At 48.2% G+C, this 25,515-nt stretch overlaps 2 protein-coding genes across 2 annotated transcripts; one reads left to right on the top strand and one right to left on the bottom strand.

Moving 5' to 3' along the window:
* The first annotated feature begins 2,919 nt into the window (after positions 1-2,919).
* Positions 2,920-14,564, top strand: LOC118086582 (mRNA decay activator protein ZFP36L1-like). Its single transcript, XM_035118379.2, has 2 exons — positions 2,920-3,072; positions 10,640-14,564. Exons 1-2 carry the CDS (start codon positions 3,019-3,021, stop codon positions 11,540-11,542), a joined length of 957 nt encoding a protein of 318 aa, XP_034974270.2. The 5' UTR covers positions 2,920-3,018; the 3' UTR covers positions 11,543-14,564.
* A 3,347-nt stretch (positions 14,565-17,911) lies between these two features.
* On the bottom strand, positions 17,912-25,062 carry LOC118087950 (transmembrane protein 229B-like). The gene is made up of 2 exons (XM_035121036.2): positions 23,280-25,062; positions 17,912-20,189 (listed from the first exon to the last, which is right to left on the bottom strand). The coding sequence occupies exon 2, from the start codon at positions 20,174-20,176 to the stop codon at positions 19,691-19,693; it is 486 nt and encodes a 161-aa protein (XP_034976927.1). The 5' UTR covers positions 20,177-20,189; positions 23,280-25,062; the 3' UTR covers positions 17,912-19,690.
* Positions 25,063-25,515: the final 453 nt, after the last annotated feature.

The following is a 25,515-nucleotide window of genomic DNA, read 5'->3' as shown; positions in this document are numbered from 1 at the left end:
TATAAGCTAAAGAAGCTGTAGCTTAGGGTGCCACTCTCTTGGGGGCCCCCAAAAAAAATTAAAGGAAAAAAAACACCTGGCCCTGGGCGCAATCTTGCATGACACCCCAAAATATGTTTTGTTGGCACCCCCCAAAGTGTGTATTTGGGGGTTGTGATCCCGTGCGAGTCGCAGGACTTCCGTTGGAGTGCAGCCCCAGAAGATTGAGTCCCATTTTTCGCCTCTCCGTGTTGGCAGACAGGCTTCATAGCAGCTGGGGCAACAGGTGTTCTCAATGCTGCCTGCCTGCCCAAGGGTCCCGGTCCCTGCACGACTCTCAGGACGCCAAGCTCCGTTGAGAAAGTGGGGGGGGGGGCGGGATAGAAATGCAATGCGTAACTACTGTACAGTCGTACCTTGGAAGTCAAGCGGAATGCGTTCCAGAAGTCCGTTCGACTTCCGAAACGTTTGGCAATCGAGGCGCGTCTTCCGATTGGCTGCAAGAAGCTACTGCAGCCAATCAGAAGCCGCGGAATGCATATCGGACGTTCGGGTTCCAAAGAACATTTGCAAACAAGAACACTCACTTCTGGGTTTGCTGCGTTCGGGAGCCAAAACGTTCGAGAACTAAGCTGTTCAAAAACCAAAGTACGACTGTACATGAATAACTTCCCATACCCCACATTCCCCATTTTTGTAGTGCTATATATTGCACAGGAATGCCCCTCCAGAGAGAGTCTCCCATGTGGAGAGGTTTTTCGTTTAGAGAAAAGTGAGGCAGGGGCAACGTGACCCAAGTACAGAAAATTTTGCATGGTGTCGAGAAAGCAGGCAGAGAAAAGTTCTCCCTTTCTTGCAACGCTAGAACTCATAGACATCCAATGAAGGCAAAAGTGGGAAGATTCAGGAAGGCTTACAGAAAATCCAGCATGCAGGACATAGTAAATCTGTGGAACTCACTGCCACAAGAGGCAGGGATATTGGAGTTCTTGGGAGAGTCCAGAAATAAATGATAAATTACAAGAACTCAGGCCAAAGAAGGATGATTTCAAAAAAGTATCTTCACAGAGTTTTAATAAGGATGAAGAATAATCGAAACAGGGCCTTGTCCTGATGTTGATGTTTACTGGAATTTGATGTTGATGTTTACTGGAATTTATCCTTATTAAAACTCTGTGAAGATACTTTTTTGAAATCATCCTTCTTTGGCCTGAGTTCTTGTAATTTATCATTTATTACAAGAGGCAGGGATGGCTGCAGACTGAGATGGCTTTAAAAGAGGGCTGGACAGATTCATGGAGGAGTGAGGGCTATGGATGGCTACCAGGCTGCTCTGCCTCCGTGATCGGAAGCAGAAATGCTTCTGAATCCCAGTTGCTGGAATCTGTAAAAGGGGCGAGGGCTCTTATGGGGAGAGTCCTGCTTGCAGATTTCCCTTAGGGGCATCTGGTCGGCCACTGTAAAAACAGGATGCTGGAAAAGGCGGGCCATCGGCCTGATCCAGTATGTTCTGACAGCAATAAAGCAGTAACCTTGGGGGAAGCCTTGCAGAACAACTCGTGAAGCAGAACGAACTTTGGACAGCCCAGTATGAATCTAGCTTTTAATATTTAATAGATTATTTTAATGTTCTGTTGCAAGCCGCCCCAGAGTGGATGGGGAAACCCACCCAGATGAGCGGGGTATAAATATATTATTATTATTATTATTATTATTATTATTATTATTATTATTATTATTATAGCCCAGTGTGAATCCAGAGTACTGAGCTAGGGTAAAACCAGAAACCACAGTTCTTTCGACTGTAGGGGATTTCAGCAATCTGTTTGTCCTCAAGATTTATTCATTGGTTACTGATTGATTGCAATGATTGCATTTACATCCAATAATAATAATAATAATAATAATAATAAATTTATACCCCGCCCATCTGGCTGGGTTTCCCCAGCCAGCAACTCTGGGCGGCTCCCAACAGAATAGTAAAAACACGATAAAATATCCCTACACAGGGCTGCCTTCAGATGTCTTCTAAAAGTCAGATAATTGTTTCTTTCCTTGATATCCGATGGGAGGGTGTTCCACAGGGCAGGCGCCACCACCGAAAATGTCCTGTGCCTGGTTCCCTGTAACCTCACTTCTTGCAATCAGGGTGTCATGGGCTTTGAAGACACTCGAACTCAGGACCATAGCTGTCAAGTTTTCCCTTTTCTCGCGAGGAAGCCTATTCAGCATAAGGGAATTTCCCTTTAAAAAAGGGAGAACTTGACAGCTATGCTCAGGACAAAAGGGAGAAATGAGCTAAGAGGAAGGCATGTTTGGCAAACCCTCACTATGACCAACTCCCATCTGGAAACCTATATCCCCACTGTGGAAGGGCGTGTGGATCCAGAACTGGCCTCCACAGTCACTTACAGACTCACTGTTAAGACCGTGTTCATGGAAGACAATCTTACTTGGCTACGAGAGAAGAAGAAGAAGAAGAAGAAGAAGAAGAAGAAGAAGAAGAAGAAGAAGAAGAAGAAGAAGAAGAAGAAGAAGAAGAAGAAGAAGAAGAAGAAGAAGAAGAAGAAGAAGAAGAAGAAGAAGAAGAAGAAGAAGAAGAAGAAGAAGAAGAAGAAGAAGAAGAAGAAGAAGAACAACCATTTCTGCAGCACCAAGAGTTCTGCATAGCTCAGAAGCCTGCACCTCTTCCTTTCACTAAAAAGCACAGCTCCAATTAAGGAGCCCAGGTGCTTTGCTGCTCTTGGGCAAAAAAAAACCTTCCACAGGTATTCATTCCTCACTCTCCATCCTGTTCCTTTTCTCTCCCCCCCTTCCGTCCCTCCATCCCACCAGATTGTTAGCTCCCTCCTTGCCCAGGACTCCCCGCCCATGCCCCGCCCACTCTGGACCAGGAGGCGTGGCTCCCCCCAAATCTGAGATGGGAGGCAGGAGGCTTTTAAAAGAGCCGCTTCAGGGCTTTCTGGGTTTTAATCGGTTCTCCCTCGCGGGGAGGAGGGCGGTCGATTTTTAAGAGCCAGACGCTTCCTCGAGGAGAAGATGCCCTCCTATTTCCTGAGTCCTTTTCAAGAGCTGGATGATGCTCTCTGCAAGGTAAGGTGTGTGTTTGTAGGGTGCTGGATGTTGTTCTTAACTGCTGGACTTTCCCAGAAGTTCAGGAAAAGTGCTTTTCTGCCCGTTTTTTTTTTTTTTAGCCTTGCAACTTCCCCATGTTGCTTAAGGGTCTGCAAACTCAGTGCCCTTCTTTAGATACCAGAAACCTTGGTAGTTAAAAATAGGGGGGCAGGAGAAGGCAGGGAGTACTCTGAAAACTCATTTAAAACAGTGTTTTGTTTTGTTTTGTTTGCTGAGGGACCCTGCCCCTATTTTTATGGAAGCTATCAACGTGTTTTAAGGAAACTGCAGGAAACTTTTTCCCTCTCCAGCTGTAACTTTGCTTGCAAAAATAATAATAAAAATCTCAAATTAGAAAGATACTGGGCCAGATCAACTGGGCCAGACGTCACTCAGCATTGTCTAAGAATGCAAGGATACCCCAAAAAGTCTTTTGGTTTACCTGAGTTGCTTGCTTGGTGCATGGAGCAACCTTTCGGGATCCTTGGATCCCATCTTGATCTGTTATGTATGTCGAAGGAATCCACTCTCCTCTGAGGAGACTTCCTTGTTGCAGGAGGCAGTCACCACTGAAAAAACTGACCCATCGCTTTGGGCCTTTATACTGAGGGGATTTTTTTTGCTGCAGTTCTTTTTAATCCACCTGTTGTTCTTCACCAAACCCTCTTCCCCTCCTGCCTTGCATTCTCTCCCTCCGCTTTAGGCATCCCAACTTGCAGGGTTCCCTTTGGAACTCCCTGCCTGTTGATATCAGCCAGGTCCCTTCGCTGTCCTCTATTTTTGGGGGGTACCTGCAAAAAACCTTTTTGTTTGGACGAGCCTGCCCAGCTGTTCAGGAAGCCGGTGCGTGTTTCAATCTGAATTGTGTGTTTTTATGGCCCGCGAAAGGCAGGGAGAGATTCTGCACTTTGCCTGCAAAATGGTGAGGCAACATGGGGTGTTCTGCACATCATACTGTGCCTGGACTTCATATCCCAGAAGCCCTTGCTGCTGGAGGGCGCCACGTTGGCTATGGTGCCTGACCGCATGTGAACTGGGGCAGCAGAGCGGTTGCCAGCACCGTCCTAGGCATCATTCTGCTGTGTTGTGTGGTACTTAGTCCCAGGTCAGGGTGCACAGTTAGATATTGAGAGAGGTTCCCTGTTTGCATCTACTGTCTGCTGTGAACATGCTGGAGGGCCTTGGACACAGAGATTCCCCCTCCTGGTTCTTGCCCATCGGGTAATCGTGCTGGCCTACCTTACAGGGTTGTTTGTAAGGTAGAGATGGGGAACCCCCAGGGTTCAACATCAATCTTGTTTCCTGCTTAGGACCAAATATTGCATGCAGCTGCATGTATAATTTTGTGTGCTTAGGAAAAATGAGAACCTAGCAGCTTTGGGTTAATGCTCCCAAGTTAGTTAACAGTTTCCCTGAAGGGCAGCTTCTAAGCAAAGGTGTAAGAGCCCCTCTGAGCCTGAAAGAATTGGAGGCCCTTTGGGACATCATTGCCCTGCTTAGTCCTTGATCTGCTTGCAGAAATAAAGAAGTTATGGGTGCATGCAAGTATTGGGCAATGGCCTGCAACTGGTGGGTTGGGACCCCTTCCTGGGTCATGGCCTGATCCAAGGCGCAATTCTCCAGCAGCCCTACAACCATGCAAATATATGGTAAAAGATTGAGAAATTGGTCCCCAAATATGCATTAAAGGTGGGCGCTGCATCTGTAAAATGTTGGGGTCTGCCGGGTTAGAACACCTGGCTGCAAGTTTGGAAGTGTTTGGTTCAAACTTCAGGGCATTGCTGCTAATGTTGCATACAAAACAACGTCTGCGTTGCAATGAGAGAGAGGGGGAAACGCAAAGTTAAAAACAACAACCACCCCAAACACACCATTTATCTTGTGCCTAATCGAGAGTTCTTAACGTACAGGAAATATTAGCAACATAGGAAGGAAGGGTTTGTGGTTTGGCCTAGCCTGTTGGGGTGCAGGGTGGGCTGGAGGTGTTTGCATGTGCTGGTATTCAGAAGAGTGTGGAAATTTCCATCACAATTGGTGGCGACTCTAGGGAGGCATTGCGTGTGAGACTCCTGCCTCCTTTTGTTCCCACTGCCCTGTCTGTTTCCCTGGCAACCCGAGTATTGACCTGTAGCATATGGTCCTGGGTTGTGGGATAAAAGCCACTGTTCAGAGCAGGATTTGCATCTTGGGGGCATCTGGAGGTACTTGCGGTGGTGGTTTGTACCTGCTGGCCAGAGCAGGGCGATGTCTGCGTCATGGGCCAAAGCGTTTCACACGCCGCATGGGCGCTCACCCCCAATAAGGTGCAAAAAGAGCAAGGAACTGGGTTCCGTCCATGCAGAGAGAGAGAGAGATCCCAAAGAAGAACTCTGCTGGATCACAACAAGAGCCTGTCTAGTCCAGCAACCTGTTCTCACAGTTTCCTAGGGGAACTAGGAATCTGGATAGACTGCCTCTGGAGCTGGAGGTTCCATAAGAAGATCAGAAGAGCTGGGCTACCAGATCAAGCCAATGGCCCATCTAGTCCAGCCTCTCCCCTCCTGCGGCTTTCAGCAACTGGTACCCAGAAGCGTTACTGCCTCTCAATGCAGACGCTGCGCATAGCCATTATGGCTAGCGGCCATCAACAGCCCTCTCCTCCTCCAATCCTCTTCTAGAGCCATCCAATCATGTGGTGACCATCCCGACCTCCTGTGGCAGGGAGTTCCATAGTTTAACCATGTTCTGAGTCAAGAACGGCTCCCTTTTATCTGTCCCGAATCGTCTAACGTTCTAGCCTTGTGAGAGAGGCAGTGGAATACCATTTTGGGGATGACCAAAACCTCCCAATGCAGTAAGCAAGCAAATTGTTTATCTGGAGGGTTTATTTGGGTGAGGGGTGGGATGGCACACCAACACCCCTCCCCATCCCAGACACAACCTGCGCAGTGCGCCCAGCAATTCTGCTTCCGCTCACGTCATGCTCTAGATCATATTTCCCCAAACTTCGGCCCTCCAGATGTTTTGGACTACAATTCCCATCTTCCCCGACCACTGGTCCTGTTAGCTAGGGATCGTGGGAGTTGTAGGCCAAAACATCTGGAGGGCCACAGTTTGGGGATGCCTGCTCTAGATCGCCCTTCCCGAAGGCCAGGTCCCCTGCAGATCTTTTGGACCACAACCTAAGTAAGGGTTGAAGGGTGAGTAATAAATTCAGCCATCATCATCAGAACTCCCATCAGCCCCAGCCAGCTTGGCTAATAATCAGAGGGGTTGGAAGTTGGAGCTGAGGAAGGCTGTTCTATATTAGAATTTTTCTGGAGGGAAGGGGGCTCTAGATTTTGGCCCAGGGTCTTTTAGCTGTTGATTGCTAATCTGCATGCAGTTGGAAGTCTCCTTGCAGAGATATTATTATTATTATTATTATTATTATTATTATTATTATTAACAACAATAACAACAAAAATAAAAATAAATTATAAATTTTATTTATATCCCGCCAGAACCAGGCTCAGGGCAGCTAACATCAAAATATATAAAACATTAAGACATAACATTCAGCAATCGACTGAAATACAGCCTAAAATCGGATTAAAATCAAAATAAGATCAGATAGCTAACCGCAAGCTATTTGTATGAGCCGGTGAGAAGGGTTAGAGAGGCCACTTATATGCAGGGTCTTGTAAAAGGAGAGGGGTCAGACTGAGCCGTGACCAAAGGCCTGGTGGAACAGCTTCGTCTTGCAGGCCCTGCGGAAAGATGTCAAGTCCTGCAGGGCCCTGGTCTCTTGCAACAGAGCGACAGAGCATCCCAGCAGACTGGGGCCAAGGCCGAAAAGGCCCTGGCTCTGGTCGAGGCCAGTCTAACCTCCTTGAGGCTCGGGACCTCCAATATGTTATTGTTTGCTGACCAAAAGGTCCTCCGCAGACTATACAGTCATACCTCATGTTGTGTCTGCTTCAGGTGATGTGTTTTTGTGTTGCGTCCTTTGGCAACCCGGAAGTACAGGAACGGGTTACTTCCAGGTTTCATCACACGCGCGTGCGCAGAAGCACTAAATCGCTCCGTGCGCAGACATGGCACTTCAGCTTGCGTCAGTTCTGTTTTACGGACGGGCCTCCGGAATGGATCCCGTCTATAACACGAGGTTCCACTGTACCAAGAAAGGCGGTCCCGTAGGTACGAGATACACAAATACATATCTGCCTATATAGATATAAATGTAAGGCTGTCATCACGCAGGCCCCATTAGAGGATTTGTAGTGAATCTGCATGAAGAAGATCCCCAGGAGGCCAAGAAAAGCAAGCTTAGCAGTTAAATGGGGCAGGAAGAGGAAGCCCTAGGGAGCTGATATCTGGGAGGGATTGGAGAGGGGTTGATGAGCGGAGCAAGCCCCCAGTACTTCCACTCTCACTAGTCCTCATGCTCACTTCCCTTGCTTGACTGCCAAAACCTGCTAAGGTCCAATTGCATTGCAGAGTGGGAGAAGTAAACGCAAGTAGGACTCTGGGGAGCAGTGTTAGAAGCTCAGGTATATAAGCTAGGTGCCAAATGGCACCTCAAACCTGGGTTACGGCCGCCACAATGGAATCTCTGTTCGCCAGGGGGTTGGGCTAGATGACCCTCAGAGTCTCTTCCAATTCTACATTTCTATGATCTCAACTACATTGCTTGACTGTCACTTTTCACTTGTCTCAGTATGCAAGAAGGAGAAAAACATGGCAGAAATGGAAGTGGAATTAACAATGAAGTAAGGCAGAAGTTTTTAAACTGTGGTCGCCAACCTGGTGCCCAGAAATATAAGAAAAAGAAGAATATTATTTATACCCTGCCCATCAGGCTGGGTTAACCCAGCCACTCTGGGCAGCTTACATCATTTCTAAAAACATTTTTTTAAAAATCAAGCGTTAAAAACCTCCCGATACAGGACTGCCTTCAGATGTCTTCTAAAAGTTGTGTAGTTCTTTATCTCCTTGACATCTGAAGGGAGGGTGCCACTACCGAGAAAGCCCTCTGCCTGGTTCCCTGTACCTTCGCTTCTCGCAGGGAGGGAACCTCCAGAAGACCAGCAGTTTCAAATTGGACCTGGGGTATTTCGAACACTGCCAGGGAGCGAAACATTAAAATGCCTCTCCTGCCCCTTGGCCACCCTGGTTGCCAAGAATGACGGGAGCTGATGTCCATCAATATTTGGAGGGTCTCGGGTCGCTCACCCTTGATTTCAAGGCTCCTTCTCTGGGTGCCCTCTTGAGGAGGTGGACCAGCCAGGTGTCAGACGCCCAGCAACCAGATGGAGATCCATTTAGTTAATAGCTTCCTCTGGGGTGAGCTGCCTCCATCCAAGGGATTTGCAGAGGGAGAGTGCGGCTACAAGCTTGCCCCTCGAGAGGGAAACAAGGAGAGGGCTCAGAGCGGCTGGCCTTGGCTTAGACGCCGCCGGATTGCGCAGCTCAAAACAATTAGCCCACGGGGAGGGCGGGTCGGCCTGCAAATCGCTTCCTCCTCGGCGTCACTTGGCGAGAGAGAGCAGCCCTGGTCCCTGGAGGTCAAGCGTTGAAAACAGGAGAACTCTTTGCCTGCAGAGAAGTGTGGAAGTCGTAGTTGCGTTGGGGACTTGCATGGAATTATAGAATCATAGAAATGTAGGGCTGGAAGGGACACTGACGGTCATCTAGTCCAGCCCCCTGCAATGCAGGGATCTCAACTAAAGCATCCATGACAGATGGCCATCCAACCTCTGCTTAAAAATCTCCAAGGAAGGAGAGTCCACAACCTCTCAAGGGAGTCCTTTCCATTGTCAAACAGCTCTTACTGCCAGAAAGTTTTTCCTGATACTTAGTCGGATTCTCCTTTCTTGTAACTTGAAACCATGGGTGAGTCCTAACCTCCAGAGCAGGAGAAAGCAAGCTTGTTCCCTCTTCTATGTGGCAGCCCTTGAGATATTTGAAGATGGCGATCATATCTCCTCTGAGCACAATTCAAAGTGTTGGTGCTGACCTTTAAAGCCCTAAAGGCCTTCAGTATACCTGAAGGAGCGTCTCCACCCCCATCGTTCTGCCCGGACACTGAGGTCCAGTATCGAGGGCCTTCTGACGGTTCTCTCACTGCAAGAAGCAAAGTTACAGGGAACCAGGCAGAGGGTCTTCTGGGTGGTGGTGCCCGCCCTGTGGAACACCCTCCCTTCAGAAGTCAAGGCAATAAGCAACTACCGTGTTCCTCCAAAAATAAGACACCGTCTTATATTTATTTTTCCTCAAAAAAAAAAAAAAAACCACGGTGGCTTATTTTCAGGGGATGTCTTGTTTTTTTTTATTACATGTCAAGCCTAGCCTCTTCTTTGGCACCCTCCAGAACTGCACCTATCACTATGTCTTATTTTTGGGGTATGGCTTATATTGCACAAATGCTTAGAAATCCTGCTACGGCTTATTTTATGGGTATGTCTTATTTTAGGAGAAACAGGGTATTTTACTTTTAGAAGACATCTGAAGGCAGCCCTGTTTAGGGAAGTTTTTAATGTTTAATGTTGTATTGTGTTTTTAATATTCAGTTGAGAGCTGCCCAGAGTGGCTGGGGAAACCCAGCCAGATGGGCGGAGTATAAATAATTACATACACACACACACAGCTCCTTCAACCATTCCTCATAAGGCTTGGTTTACAGACCCCCTGATCATCTTGGTCGCCCTCCTCTGCACACCTTCCAGCTTGTCAACATCCTTCTTAAATTCCGGAGCCCAGAACTGGACACAGGACTCCAAGTGTGTTCTGACCAAGGCAGAAGAGAGTGGAATTATTACTTCCCTTGATCTGGACTTCTGTTGATGAAGCCAAGAATAGCATTCACTTTTTTTGCTGCTGTAATTCAGAAGGTCGGCAGTTCGAATCCCGTTGCTCGGTCCCAGCTCCTGCCAACCTAGCAGTTCGAAAGCACGTCAAAGTGCAAGTAGATAAATAGGTACCGCTCCGGCGGGAAGGTAAACGGCGTTTCCGTGCACTGCTCTGATTCGCCAGAAGCGGCTTAGTCGTGCTGGGCACATGACCCGGAAGCTGTACGCCGGCTCCCTCGGCCAGTAAAGCGAGATGAGCGCCGCAACCCCAGGGTTGGTCACAACTGGACCTAATGGTCAGGGGTCCCTTTACCTTTTATTACTCCGCTGATTCGGGCTTAGCTCTCCCCAGGGAGGCTAACCTTGTGCCTTCATTACTTGCCTCCAGCTGACAGGTGAAAACCTTCCTTTTTAACCAGGCCTGTGGCTTTTACCATCTATGGCCTTTTAGAGTGAGTGGGATGTCTTAATTCCTGCATTGCAGGGGGTTGGCCTAGATGACCCTTGAGGACCCTTCCAACTCTACAATCCTATTATTCTCTCTCTCTCTCTCTCTCTCTCTCTCTCTCTCTCTCTCTCTCCCCTGGCTTTAATGTGTAAGTTATGTATATGTTTTCCATTTTTCTGTACATCGCTTTGAGTTGCCTGTGGCAAAAAACAACAACACAAAAAACCACATTGACTGATAAATTAAATGCTCATAATATTCCCCCTTCCCCCAATCCCCTTTTTCATAGACATTTCTGAGCCTGAACCTGAATGAGGACGACAGCAGCCCAGATGCCAGGCGTTTCCTCCGCTTCCAGCGCACCTTCTCGGCCTGCCCCATCGCCCTCTCGGCTTCCGGCTTCGAAGCAACCGGCTCAGCGGTGCACCCGGGCGACACCGTCACTCCCCATGCCGCCACAGCCGGCCTGAGCGACCCGGCGTGGCCCCTCCAGCAGCTGTGGGGCCGGGACTCGGAGCTGCCGGCCACCTCCCTTCAGCGCATCCCCTTCCGGGCGGACCGCTCAACCAGCCTGATCGAGGGCTGCCACGGTGACGCCAAACCGGCCTCTTCCCGCTACAAGACGGAGCTCTGCCGCACCTTTGAGGAGAGCGGCACCTGCAAGTACGGGGCCAAGTGCCAATTTGCCCATGGCGCAGCTGAGCTGCGGGGGCTCAGCCGCCACCCCAAGTACAAAACGGAGCCTTGCCGCACATTTCACACCTCGGGCATCTGCCCTTATGGCGCCCGCTGCCACTTCATCCACAACGCGGAGGAGCGCCGCCTGCCGCCCCCGCGGGCGCCCAACCCCCTGCCGACCCGCCACTGCCCCGCCGCGGACCCCCTGCCTCCGCTCACCCTGCACGGACCCCGCCTTCCGGAGACCTCCTTCCCTTGCGACGCCCTGAGCCAGCCGACTCTCGCCTGCCCCCTCCGCGCCACCGGGGCCAGTGGAGCCGCTCGGGGGTCCTTGCCCTGCCCCTTCACTTTCCCGGCCCTACTGACGCTGCAGAAGAGCCTTTCTGCTGACTCCCTCTCCGACCAGGAAGACTCTGGGAGCTCGGGGGGCAGCAGCGGGTCAGAATCCCCAGGGCTGGGCCTGCTGGGCCGCCGGCTGCCCATCTTCAGCCAGATCTCCGTCTCCGACGACTGAACTGAGGCACGGAGAGAAAGATGCGAGATTTCCCTTGTTCCCCCCTCCCCCTGCACCCAGAGAGAGCAGGAGGCAACTAGGAACCACTGCTCTTTGCGTGTGGATGCCCACCTGACTTTGTGCCTCTGCTTAAACAGGTTTGCTAGGTTTCCACACCGATTCAAAAACCTCATCAACCTCTTTATCCAGAGGCAAGTGTGTGTGTGTTTGTATGCTTTGGGGCGGAGTGTGTGTGTGTCTTTCTAAGACCACTTCCAGCACTCTTAAAAATGGTCTGGTTTATCTAGATATCCCGGAGTTGTTTGGGAAGACTCTTTTTTTTATAATGTTGTCGATGATTTGATTTTTGTTTTGTTTTGTTAAAAAAATGGACGTTTCTCAAGCGATGGACTGAGATGAACAACCTCTGCGCTATTGCTGACTTTCTCTGCTGGAGGGAGGGATCGAGGAAATTATATGCAGAGTGAGAAGGAAGTGGAGCCACGAGAACAGATGATGTCCTGCTTGCTGCGATAGTTTTACAGAGTGGCCAGGGACCTGTGGAGCAAGTCTTGGAGCAATACTGACTCCATGGAATGTGGAGAGGTTTTTTTTGAGGCATTGTTTTCCGCTGGGCTACTCACATTTTCTCAGGGTCACCTTCCCCAACCTGGTGCCCGTGGTTTGGACTACAGCTCCCATTCTCTGCAGTCATCATTGCACATGGCTGGGAGTTGTAGCCCAAAACCTCTAGCGTGGGCACCAAGTTGGGGGAATTTGGTTAGGGCCTTGGCAAAAACAAAAAAAATAGATTATTGTGACCCGTGAATTCTTGGGTTCTGTCTCTGACTTCAAAAGATTTGCAGAACTTTATTTCGATACCGTTGGGATGTATTCAACCAAATCCTACACAGAGTAGACTGGCATTCAGGGACCTAAGTCGGCCATGTTCCTTATCTCCAGTGGGTCTCCGCTGTGTAGCGCTAGCATTGGATACGACCCTGAATGTTAGCTCCCGTCTCCATGGAGAAGGGGCCGAGGAATCTGTAGCGACTCGTGCTTTTTGAAGTTGCAATATTGAAAACCTTAATTTTGGCGGTTGCTCCCCCCCCCCGCAAAAAAAAAGCCTTAAGCATGGACTTTCCTTTATTGTGTGGTTTCAGCTGAGGATCTGGCAGCATGTAAAAAGGAAAAAGCCAAGAACTTTCCGTCTACGGGCAGGAAAGCTCGAGGGTGAAACTGACAGAACGAAAAACTGACAAATACTCGCCTGCTAAGATCTCTCTCTCTCTCTGCTGAGGGAGTGGGAGAAATGGGGGAGAAAACATCGAAAACTGACCAGAGGCTGAAAGCATTTTTAATTTTTAAGGGAGCGGTGACACATTGGAATTGGAACTCTCCCAACAAATTTGGGCGCTCAGAGGAAAGAATGTTGGATGTTTCTGAATGTCTGGGAGATCATTTGGCCGGCTGAGGCTGGCTGAGTGAGGAAGAAGGCCGGGTGGGTGGGGAGAAGAGATTGTGTTAACGGCGGGTTTTCGCATTTTCTCAGGCCAAACACCCAAGTGCTTCTTAATTTATTTATTTTTGCAGGGCAGGTTGGGAGGAAGATGAGTTGGGTCCAAGGGTGGCAACTGCAACTGGGATGCCACAGGTCAGATGGCGTTTTCCCATCAGCCCTTGCAGGGTCTGATGGAAGATGTTGTCCCAAACATCTGGAGGGACCCCAGATTGCCTCTTGGGCTGAACACGGCCGTCCGGTTTTTGCAACGGAAATAGCTGCCCCTCACATTCTTCTTTCTATGGCAAGCGTGTGGCTTGTTTGGAAACTCTCGGCCGCACAAGTATGCCAACCCCCTCCTGCTTCAAGCTGGTTTTTGGGTCTCTCGAGCATCAGCTGATAAAAAGATATAGAAAACAGTTGTGTGGAGACTCAAAAATGGGTTGAGAGGGTTCCCCTTTATGCCGTCGCCCTCAATGCAAACAGCAGAGCCCTGCTAAAAACTAATTTTCCCTGGGAAAGTGGGTTGAGGTCCGTCTTTTGAAACTGCCTTCAAGTCTCCAAGGTTGAGGGGGGAGAGACGGGGGGGGGGCTTGTCTGTCTCCTGCATTAATTTGGCGCTCATCCCCTTATTGCGCAGCCGGTCTTCATAAAGAGCCAGACCACCTGTGCCCCCAAACAGGCTCTTCACAATAATGCTTCTATAGTGGGGACAAGATTAGCCCCCAAGTGTGTGTGTGTGTGTGTGTGTGGTTTTTAAAAAAGATATTCTCTTCAGTTTTTTTGAAGAAAGTGGTGATATTTCCCCCACAGGGACAACGACTTCTTTTTTCCTTTAAAATATAAGGGGAGATTTTAGGATTATGTTGCATTTATCAGGAGGAAAGGAAGGGTTTCCATTCTCAAATTCCCTTTTAAGATCTATTTGTGCGTGAGTGAGGGGTCTCATAATTTGGGGGGGAGATGGAGGGGGAATTGCACCTCTCGTAACCAAGCTAATATTTTTGTGCATTTGCTCACCGGAGAACAATCCTTAAATCTCGTGCTGGTTTTGCAGCTCATTCTTCCAAGGAATGTTTGATGTGGGGAAGCACAGGAACACACCGTGTTGCCTGAGATTGTGGGCGATTCCTACCTACACAAGTTCTGTGTATGGAGAAAGCGTATTGGGAGATAAACTGTCTCCAGGGAGTGGAAGTCCGGGATAGAGAACCTCAAGGCAGCTCTGCAAAACTCCACCCTGAATCCTTAATATATTGTAAGCTATTTATTGCATCCTTTAAAAATATATATATGAACGTTATTTCTGATATTTGGAACCAAATATTTTTTTTCTCCTTTTTATAGAAGTGCATAAAAGGTTCTTAGTTTATCTGCTAACTTTGAAAATCGAAAAAGCCAACGTCTGCCTTAATTTGGTGTGTGTCGGGGGAATATTCAGTATTATTAACTTATTGCTTGTTTTTGTCTTTTTATTTATAGAGTTGTCTCTCTTTCCCCTTTCGTTAACGGGTTTCTGTGTTAATCAGAACGACTTTTTAAATGGATGCATCTGCATTTCCGGTTTCATCCTGTCGTAATAAAGTCTGTCTAATTTTAAACTCTCTCATCTTGATTTTTTTTAAAATAAAACCCCTACTCTGAGCCTGCTAGAACCTCCTAGGGTGCTCAGGCAGACTGGAAAACCCAGAGTGAAGGTAAATGTGGATGAACTTTGAGTTCCACGTACATTGATAAAATATTTTCTACGTTTTTAGCTTTTCTTCTTATTTAGCTGCATCTTATTTGCAAAGCCGCCTTGAGTCTGGGCTAAGCTTAAAGGCGGGATAGTAACGTATACGATAATGAATTAAGAAGTATCAACATTCTTTGATCAAATCCAAGCCTGTGAGTTAGGTCTCGTGCAAGGCGAGCATCTCACCTGCGGAGAATCTGTGCGACACGCCCCCCCCCCAAACCCCTCTTTTTCTGTGCGTTTTCTCCAGGCCTGGCCGGCTGCTTCTTTGAATCCATAACAGATGTTCGGGGGTTTCTAGCGGGTTTTCCCAGCGATCCATCTTCCTCCCCTGCCCTCCCTCCCTTTTTTGCGAGAACAAAAGGCATGCTTGTTTTATTTTATTTTTAAAGAAAGAATCGCCGCCCCCCGTGATGTCCGGCTGCCCAGAAATTCTCAAGGCCCCCACCCCCACTACACACCCAGCCCGCCTTTCTGCCCCCACAACAACAGTGCACAGCCTTACGGGAATGGCCCCAGATCACAAAAGCCCCACAGGCAGTCTGGGAGAGGAGGGGTTCAACAGATCGAACCATCCCGTAAGCAGGGCTGAATCGCCTGGGCTCACTGCTACCCCAGAGATGGAAAAGAGAACACACTACTTAGAGATCTGTTTGTGAGGACTGTTCAGTGCCGGATTTACATATAAGCTAAACAAGCTCTAGCTTAGGGGCCCCCCAAAAAATTTAAAGGGGAAAAAACTGGATGTACATTTCCAAAAGATAAGATAAAAAATAATAATACCTACATACAGCAATCGTGTTTTGTGTTGTGTAGGCTCCTATGATGTAAGTCATGGGTCCCGTCTGCTCACCTGTTCCCTAAAATATCCCTTTCTATATATAGGGTGCCTACATTCTGCATGTGCAAATAGCTTGAGATACCTATGAGGTCCAAAAATTACCATATAGCACAGGGGTCAGCAAACCTTTTCAGCAGGGGGCCGGTCCACTGTCCCTCAGACCTTGTGGGAGGCCAGACTATATTTTGAAAAAATAAATAAATACTGTATGAATGAATTCCTATGCCCCACAAATAACCCAGAGATGCATTTTAAATAAAAGGACACATTCTACTCAAGTAAAAACACCAGGCAGGCCCCACAAATAAATAAAAGGACACATTCTGCTCATGTAAAAACATGCTGGTCCCCGGACCATCCGCGGGCCGGATTTAGAAGGTGATTGGGTCGTATCTGGCCCCCGGGCCTTAGTTTGGGGAACCCTGATATAGCATATGTGCAACACAAAAAACAGCGACAATTTGTTGTTGACAAAGGACAGCTGGACATATAAAGGGCCCCATTACCTTCAGTATCTTAGGGCCTTATCGAACCTAAATCTGGCCCTGGGACTGTTAACAAGCAGTAGGGACCCCTCAAGATCATCCATCTGACCCTGAATGTCATGGGAAACTTGCACCTTAGCTGCTAAAATGTTAGCCTAAAGTAGCACGGGTCTCCGGTTCTCCTGAAGTTGAAGGCACTTCCAGATATCTTGCTCGTCGAGCTTTCATTCTGAGTTGTTGGCGGGAAGGTTAAAATGGCATTTCCCATCATTTCCCTCCTTGTATTTTTAATATTTTAAGGGAAGCTGCCCAGAACGGCTGGGGAAACCCAGCCAGATGGGTGGGATATATTAAATTTATTATTATTGTTATTGTTATATTTATTATTGCAAAAACTCTAATCTTTTGGTGATGGCAACCAACTTAGATGGCTTTATTAAAGGAAAAGACAAATTTTTGGAGGAGAGGCTATAGTTGGCTGCTAGGCAGGACGGCTCTGTCGATAGCCCACTCCTCATCCTAATAGAGACTTTTCCCTCTCCCAAAACAGGCCGGTTGCAATAATTGCATGTAACACCCACGTCTTTCCAAGCTGTTGCAGATCCTGTTTGGAAAACCAAAGGGTCCACACCCTTTCCTTGATCTTCCTTCTTAACTGGGTCACTGGAAAGTTGACTGGAGCTGGGTACACACACACGCCGTCCTAAACCTTTAAAAGACATTCAGAGGGCCTTCTCCCCACCACAGAACTATGGGCCCTGTAGTTCAGCCCTCACAGAACTACAGTTCCCAGGAACCCTTTTAAGAAACACCCTACAGTGCCCAGAATTCTTTGTGTGTTCAGGAACCGGAGGCGAATCCAGAGTGTAAAAAAAAGAAGTAGCTCTTGCTGCAACAAAATGTTGCAGTGCTAAGAGTGGTGTGCTTCTGTGCAGGGCTTCAACCATCCTGAAAGAGGAGCTTTGTCTTGCAGCGCTATCAGGGGCAACTGGGGACTGCTGAGGCTGGTGGGGTAGGACAGCCCTGGTAGTAAGACTGTAAGAAGAAAGTGCTGGGTCAGACCCACGGCCCGTCTAGTCCAGCATCCTGTTCTCACAGCTGCCAACCAGGTGCCCCAATGGGAATCCTGCAAGCGGGATTCGAACGCAAGGTTTGCTGTGATCCCCAGCAGCTGGTTTTCACAAGCACTGCTGCCTCCAAAGGGTGGCACCTTTGGGGTGTACATCCATAACTTTCTTATCCCTAATAGCACATCCTAGCTTCACCCTGGCCATTGGCATACAATTGCAGGGCGGTGTGTACACAAGTTTTATCTCTCTTTTAATTTGCAAGATTGCATGCTTCTGCACATCTAGGACGTCCCTCAGGTATGTAGAAACCACCACCCCTAGTTGTGGCTGACCCCATTTTAGCTGCAAAATGATTGGCACTCAAACACCTGAGTTTTAGTAACAGGTAGGTAGCCGTGTTGGTCTGCCGTAGTCGAAACAAAATAGAAAAATTCCTTCCAGTAGCACCTTAGAGACCAACTAAGTTTGTCATAATTGATGCTTTTGAATTCTGGTGCTGGAGGAGACTCTTGAGAGTCCCATGGACTGCAAGAAGATCAAACCTATCCATTCTGAAGGAAATCAGCCCTGAGTGCTCACTGGAAGGACAGATCCTGAAGCTGAGGCTCCAATACTTTGGCCACCTCATGAGAAGAGAAGAATCCTTGGAAAAGACCCTGATGTTGGGAAAGATGGAGGGCACTAGGAGAAGGGGACGACAGAGGACGAGATGGTTGGACAGTGTTCTCGAAGCTACGAACATGAGTTTGACCAAACTGCGGGAGGCAGCGCAAGACAGGAGTGCCTGGCGTGCTATGGTCCATGGGTTGACGAAGAGTCGGACTAGACTAAACGACAAAACAACAACAAGTTTGTCATTGGTATGAGCTTTCGTGTGCATGCACACTTCTTCAGATGCACTGAAAGGGAAGTCGCCAGACCCTTATATATAGTGGGAAGGTGGGGAGGGGTATTACTCAGAAGGGTGGTGGGAATGGGTGGTTGGCTGATAGGTGTGGTAAACCTGTGGACGACTGTTAACGACTGCAATTGGTCTTACAGGAAAAAGCAAGGGATGAGATGGGTTTATCATGTATAATGAGATAAGAATCCAATGTCTCTATTCAGACCAGGTCTCTCCATGGTTTTAAGTTTGATGGATGATGACTGGCTTGGCATCTCAACCTCTGTGCCTGGCCAGATGAGGGATGAGTGACAAGCTGAAGGGTCTGCCCTTCAGCTGGTCAGTCTATTTCCCCGTTGCACTTGTAGCAGTTCTGGAAGCCCGGACCACAAATCTCAGCCTGTGAAATTCCAGAATCAGGAACACGATTTCAGTCCAGGATCGCTTCCATATATCAGACCCCAGAGTCTGGCTTCCCTGCAGTTAAAGGTAAAGGTAAAGGGACCCCTGACTGTTAGGTCCAGACTCAGTCGCGGATGACTCTGGGGTTACGGCACTCATCTCGCTTTACTGGCCAAGGGAGCCGGTGTACAGCTTCCGGGTCATGTGGCCAGCATGACTAAGCCGCTTCTGGCAAACCAGAGCAGCGCATGGAAACACCGTTTACCTTCCTGCCGGAGCGGTACCTATTTATCTACTTGCACTTTAACGTGCTTTTGAACTGCTTAGGTGGGCAGGAGCAGGGACTGAGCAACGGGAGCTCACCCCGTCGCGGGGATTTGAACCGCCAACCTTCTGATCGGCAAGCCCTAGGCTCTGTGGTTTAGACCACAGCGCCACCCGCGTCCCTGCAGTTAGTTAGTTGTAAATGGAATTCAAACAGAGTGTCCACATTTGATACGTTGCTATACAGGTATATTCCAGCAATGTTCTTTCCCATGGCACGGATCCTTCTCCTTACCCGCAAGGAGTTCAGCGAAGTTTCCCGGCACATTAAAAAATGTTCCTTTCACACGTCGTCTGCAATCCTGAACCTACTCACCTGCGAGTGAGGCTGCTGAAATGGACAGGGCTGACTTCTGAGTAGATGTGGTTCAGATCGCCCTGTGAACCCTTTTCATCGCTCCCTCAGTGAGAGTTAAGAGCAGGCATCCCCAAACTGCGGCCCTCCAGATGTTTTGGCCTACAACTACCATGATCCCTAGCTAACAGGACCAGTGGTCAGGGATGATGGGAATTGTAGTCCAAAACATCTGGAGGGCTGAAGTCTGGGGATGCCTGGTTAAGAGCATAAGAACTCGGTCAGTTGCCCATGACACTCTTAGTCCTGGGGCTGTGGGTTCGAGCCCTACATTGGGTGAAACACTCCTGCTTTGCAGGGGGTTGGGCTAGATGACCCTCGTGGTCCCTTCTAACTCTACGGTTCTAAGAAGAGGCTCCTGGATTGGCCCATCTAGTCCAGCATTCTTGCAGCAGCCAACCAGTTGCAGCGCATAGTTCCTGTGGAACTCACTGCCACTGGAAACAGTGATGGCCTCCAACCTAGATGGCTTTAAAAGAGAATTATAGGTCCAAGAGGAGGAGGAGGAGGAGGAAGGAGTCCCACCACCCAGACCCTCACTCTTTTCTCCTTCTCCTTAAAACCAGCCAGAGGTCAGTCATCCTTCAGTGCAAATTTGGGCATGGGGCGCGCCTTGGCTTTCCAGGGCTCGTCCAGCCTGAGCCTCAGCACATTGGAGATGACCCACTTCTCCAGCAGGAGGGAGCCCACGAACCAAATGAGGCTGTGCTCTAGGGCTACGATCCCCATGAAGTTGTAGTAGAAGCCGCTGAAGTCCCAGGGGCAGGCCCCGAAACAGCTGAGAATGTAGCCCGTTGAAAACTGCCACAGGTAGATGCAGAGGCTGTAGAGGAGGCAACGAGTGAAGAGGCAGCAGTCATTCCGCAGCCAGGTGTAGAGGCGCTCCAAAGCCAGGCCGCAGGTCCCATAGACGAAGAAAGACAGCAACGTGGTGGCCCCTTGGAAGGCCCAGTCCTCACCCAAGATGATGGCCGTGAATAGGATTTCCAAGAGGTAGCCATGGAAAGCGTAGAGGTACGTTCGGCACAGCAGGTTCAGGGGCTCGGGGGCCGTCCCCATGGCTCACCGCGACCTGCGCGCAGGAAGAGATGGGGCTCATCAGGCAGGGGGTTGTGGAAATGAAGAGTTGGGAGGGACCTCCAGGGGCCATCTAGCTCAACCCCCACCTGCAACACGGGGATCAGCACAGACGGACCGCAGACAGATAGCCACCCAACAACCTCCAATGCAGGAGGGTCCGTCCACCACCTTCCGATGGAGTCTGTTCCTCTGCCAAATAACTATTGCTTCCATCAGGAAGTTCCCCCTGAAATTTAGTTGGAATTGGCTTCTTAGCAGGTCCCCTGCAGTTTTAAATATCTCTGAGTGATGGCCGTCTGAGCCAGAGTTAAGCCCTCAGACATTCCACCAGTGTTTGCTAAGGTGCCAGGGGGCTTAGAAAAATTATTTAAGGAAATAAGTTATAGCCATCAGTCCAATACAGTGGTACCTTGGTTCTCAAAAGCCTTGGTTCTCAAACTGCGAAAACCCAGAAGTAAGTGTTCCGGTTTTCAAGTTAATTTGTTTTTGTGACTGTGTGGAACCCAGTTCAGCTACTGATTGATTGGTTGTGTGACTGCGGAAATGGATAAAAGCCCCCCATCCAAACAATGACTATCATCAGTGAAGGGAAGAAGAAAAATATTTAATTTGAATTTTTATCACCTACAATACTGTCTTATTTATTTTATAATACAGTACATTGATTCTTGCTTTCATTTTATGGATCAACGGTCTCCTAAGATAGTATAATTCATGTTAAATTGCTGTTTTAGGAGTTGTTTTTAAAAGTCTGGAACGGATTAATAAGTTTAGCATTACTTTCTATGGGAAAGCGTGCCTTGGTTTTGGAACACTTTCGTTTTGGAACGGAATTGCGGAACAGATTACCATAATTTCCCGTCTATAGGACGCCCCCATGTATAAGACGCCCCCTATTTTGGGGGGTTCAGATTTAAGAAAATGGGGGGGAGATGTATCCGTGTATAAGATGCCCCCTAATTTTTGACATGATTTGTTAGGGGGGAAACCTAGTCATATACATGGAAAAATACGGTAAGTTTGAGAACTAAAGTAGTACCACTGTATGTAAAAAAAAGCAGGCAGGTGGATATACAAGCAAATTTACAATATATGAGCAAATAGAATGCACAGATCTAAAACCATAATGCCAGTCCTGCTGCATGGAGCCAATGGCTCATCTAGCCTGGAAACGCATTCTCACAGTAGCTGAATACCCCAAAGAACCTAGGAGTCTAGATAGACTGCCTCTGGACCTGGAGGTTCTATAAGGACATAGCAATTTGCTGGATTAGGCTGAACTCGTTTGCACAGTGGCTTGCCAGATGCCTGGCTGGAAAACCCGCAAGCGGGGTTTGAGGACTACAACTCCCATCAGCCCCTGCTGGCTCGGGGCTGATGGGAGTTGTAGTCTAGAACAGCGTTTCTCAACCGCTGTTCCGCGGCACACTACTGTGCCGCGAGACGCTGGCTGGTGTGCCGCGGCGTGTGGCGACGAGAAGGGCGATTTGCAGAACTACCGTACGGAGCGGAGAACCTTCTCAGCATGGCTGCGTTTGAGCCTTCACAAGATGGCGGCGATTCCTGTCATAACCCGCCTGCCTGCCCCGCCCGCACCACCACCACTCTCCGCTGTCTCTTTTATCTCTATGGTTCCTCCTCGAGCGTCCCTTTGACTTAGTTGTCTATGGTCTTCCGCACCCAATCGAAAGCCGCCGAGCGCTCATATAGGGCGGCACAGAGTTAAATTTTTTAACTTTTTTAATGGTGGTGTGCCGCGTGATTTTTTTCACGGAACAAGTGTGCCGTGGCCCAAAAAAGGTTGAGAAACACTGGTCTAGAACACCTGGAAAGGCAGCAAGTTGGAGAAGGCCTGAGCTACGTACGGTGTGGCGTATGAAGCCCCGCTCACTTGCCTCTGCACATTGCTGTGTTTTGTGGTTTGATTGTTGCAAGCAACCTTGAGGGCTAGAAGCATGCTCTTTTGCCATTAATGAAATTTGAAAGCTGTGGGTTCCTCCTGGATTCTGCCCAGCTTGCACAGTCACCTCACCCATTAGACTGCAACAGCGCTATTGCCTAAGCCAGTCTAGGTGGCACTGACTCAGACAGGTTCCCCAGGATTTCCCACCAGCTGCAATTCAGAAGAATGTGCAAAGGGCTCGCTCGGATCACAGCCCAGGACTCTGTTTCCAGCTGTGGCTACACGACAAAAGGTAAAAGGTAAAGGACCCATGGATGGTTAAGTCCAGTCCAAGGTGACTATGGGGTTGCAGCGTTCATCTCCAGCCCCCAGGAATGGGTATTCACAGATAGACTCCCTCTCAGCATGGAGGCTCCATTCTGCCCTATCTGTTCACTAGCCATCGGTGGATACATTTCTCTGACTTTGTCCAATCCTCTTTTAAAGGCATCTAAAAGAGTGACTACCATTAAGGCTGAGCATTCCATGTCTGGGCAATTTCTTATTTGTCTGCTTTTAAACCTGCTGCCAACGACATTCATTTGGCCGGAGCAGCAATTCAAGTTACTAGACCACATGGCGTTGCCTAAAATGCACAAGCACACTTTTTTTAAAAAAAATAGGAAAATACCCCTCTTCCTATTCTTCATGAATAATATTCACACAAAGGCATGTTGAGGTTTTTAAACAGAGGTTGGCTGGCAATCTGTTGGGGATTCTTTTGCCCTGCACTTCAGTGGGTTGGGCTAGATGACTCTTGGGGGTCCCTTCCGACAATTCTATGATTCTATGAGGATGGGTTTGGTCCCATCAGCCCCAATAGCCAGCAGAAACAATGTTTAGAGACTATGATAATGATGGTGAGAGAATCCGGAGGCTGAGAGGGAGGCTGGGTCAGAAGGAAAATGAATGGCTATTGATTTATATATATTTGCATGAACGTTACATTTTAATATGTGACAGTGTATTTTTGCAATATTTTGTTTAAGCTGTCTGTCGCTCGCTTCAGTTCCCTATACAGTACACCACTTAGGGATGTTTTTAATCTATCAAGTGGTACAGAAATCAATCGATCAGTTTCAGACCCTGCTGCACTTTCTGCCGCCTCCCGTGCAAACAGTCCAAAAGCGAGGTACTTACCCTAGAATCGCTGGTTTCCCCCCCGATCTTCCTTTGCTTCCTATATTTCTATGCTTTCATATATTTCTATATTTCTAAATGGACCACAGTGGTCTTGAAGGGAAACAGGGACTTCTCAGAGGCAGAGAACTCCTGGGACCTCTTCCCGGGTCCGGAAGGGAATGATGCTTAGTGGTTGGAGCAGTGAGGCGAGAAGTTCCTGCTCCACGCCCCGATTTGTGGGTGTGGCACTTCCTCCTGCGGAGGCTTTGCTTTCCACACCATTTCAAAGGCACCTGTTGCTGAACGTGAGCAGTGAGCACCTATCTTCTGAGCCTAGGGATAATTAGACATGTTTTGCAGGGAGGGGCAATTTTTTTGCTCCACTCCTTTGGACGCCTCCGTGTAAACACGTTAGCAAACTTAAAACTAAGGGGAGGAAAGCCAGGTCGGGCTGCAGGACTTCCTGGATGGCTGGAACATTGGCTGCCCAGGCCTGGAATACTAATCCCTGCTTGGAAATTATACAGTGGGAAGAATTCCAAAGGGATTATATACCTCAGAAGGGTGATATCTGATTGAAGCCTCTGTGAGGAGGGGAAAGCACTCTGTACCATCTCAGAGGCGCTCTCCCCTTAGTTAACTCATAGAATTGTAGAGTTGGAAGGGACCACGAGAGTCATCTAGCCCAGACCCCTGCAATGCAGGAATCTTTAGGAAGGATCCAAGGGTCATCTAGTCCAACTGTTAAAACCGTGGTTATGGAAGACAATTCTACTCGGCTACAAGGGACCGCCAAAGAAGAAGAAGAAGCAAGTTCGTTGAATAAAGATCAGGCTTACTTACTAGCCTCTTTCCTTCTCAATACAGTGGTACCTCAATTTAAGTACACAATTGGTTCGGGAAGTCTGTACTTAACCTGAAGCGTACTTAACCTGAAAGTTAAGTTAAGTTAAACTTTCCCATTGAAAGTAATGGAATTGGAAAGTGGATTAATCTGCTCCAGACGGGTCTGTGGAGTACTTAAACTGAAAGTACTCAAACCGAAGTGTACTTAAACCAAGGTATGACTGTATTCTCTGGTTGGCCTCTGTTATTTCTCCTACCGATGGAGAACCCACTTAAGGAGACTCTACAGGCTTTTGGACGCCACATAAGCGATAAAGGAGCAGGTTTTTTTAATAACACGATCCTTCCACCAATGGAGCTCTTGGGTAGGTGTCTCCCCCCCCCTTCCAGCCCTGCCTAAGAGAGATCCATAGGCTTGGGTCAGGAGAGAGGATTTGCTCTGTTTAACCCTTCCTCTCCCAGGCTGCCTGTTGGGCTGCGTGACCTTGGGCAGTTCCCATGAAATTATGCCTTGGTGGGGAGGGAGCAGGGCAGAAAGGCTTTGGGGAGAGGGCTTGAGAATCTCCAGCAGCCTTGCAGTACATGGCAGGCGATGGGATCTTCCTCCCCTTTTTAAGAAAGACCTTTTGTTCTTGTTTAAAAGAAAAGTGGGGAGAGCTCCAAGATAGATGAATGGGAACTTGCCCCCACCCCCCACTTCAAATCTCCCTGAAACATCTGCTATAGACACAAATAAGCCAACACTCAGACTTGGACAAAGCATACAGTACTTTGCTGGGTTTGACACCCTCCAACATTTCTCCGATAAAAATAGGGACGTCCTTAATAATAATAATAATTAAAAAGTTACAGGGAACCAGGCAGAGGGCCTTCTCGGTAGTGGCACCCACCCTGTGGAATGCCCTCCCACCAGAGGTCAAAGAGAACAACAACTACCAGACCTTTAGGAGGCATCTCAAGGCAGCCCTGTTCAGGGAAGCTTTTAATGTTTGATGGATTTCTGTATTTTAATATTTTGCTGGAAGCCGCCCAGAGTGGCTGGGGGAGCCCGGCCAGATGGGCGGGGTATAAATAACAAATTATTATTATTATTATTATTATTATTATTATTATTATTATTATAATATAAAAATACCTCACCCATCTGACTGGCTTGGCCCAGCCACTCTCCCAACATATATAAACACAAAATCAAATACTGTATTTAAAAACTTCCCTATACATGGCTGCCTTCAGATGTCTTCTAAAGGTTGCGTAGTTACTTATCTCCTTGGCTCGGGGGTTGCATAACTACATACCCTGCAACATTTCTCCCTTGAGAAAATAATAATAATAATAATAATAATAATAATAATAATAATAATAATAATAAATTTATTTATACCCTGCCCTCCCCAGCCAGGGCTGG

The sequence above is a fragment of the Zootoca vivipara genome, chromosome 6 (assembly GCF_963506605.1).
Source record: "Zootoca vivipara chromosome 6, rZooViv1.1, whole genome shotgun sequence".
Lineage (NCBI taxonomy): Eukaryota > Metazoa > Chordata > Lepidosauria > Squamata > Lacertidae > Zootoca > Zootoca vivipara.
This window is presented reverse-complemented; position numbering and strand designations above follow the sequence as displayed.

What these genes read in the sequence shown, in the direction of transcription:
- LOC118087950 (XM_035121036.2), bottom strand. Translation starts at nt 20,176, where the DNA reads ATGGGGACGGCCCCCGAGCCCCTGAACCTGCTGTGCCGAACGTACCTC.
- LOC118086582 (XM_035118379.2), top strand. Translation starts at nt 3,019, where the DNA reads ATGCCCTCCTATTTCCTGAGTCCTTTTCAAGAGCTGGATGATGCTCTC. An exon ending in TGGATGATGCTCTCTGCAAG is followed by an intron (nt 3,073 to 10,639) that starts GTAAGGTGTGTG and finishes CCTTTTTCATAG; the next exon opens with ACATTTCTGAGCCTGAACCT.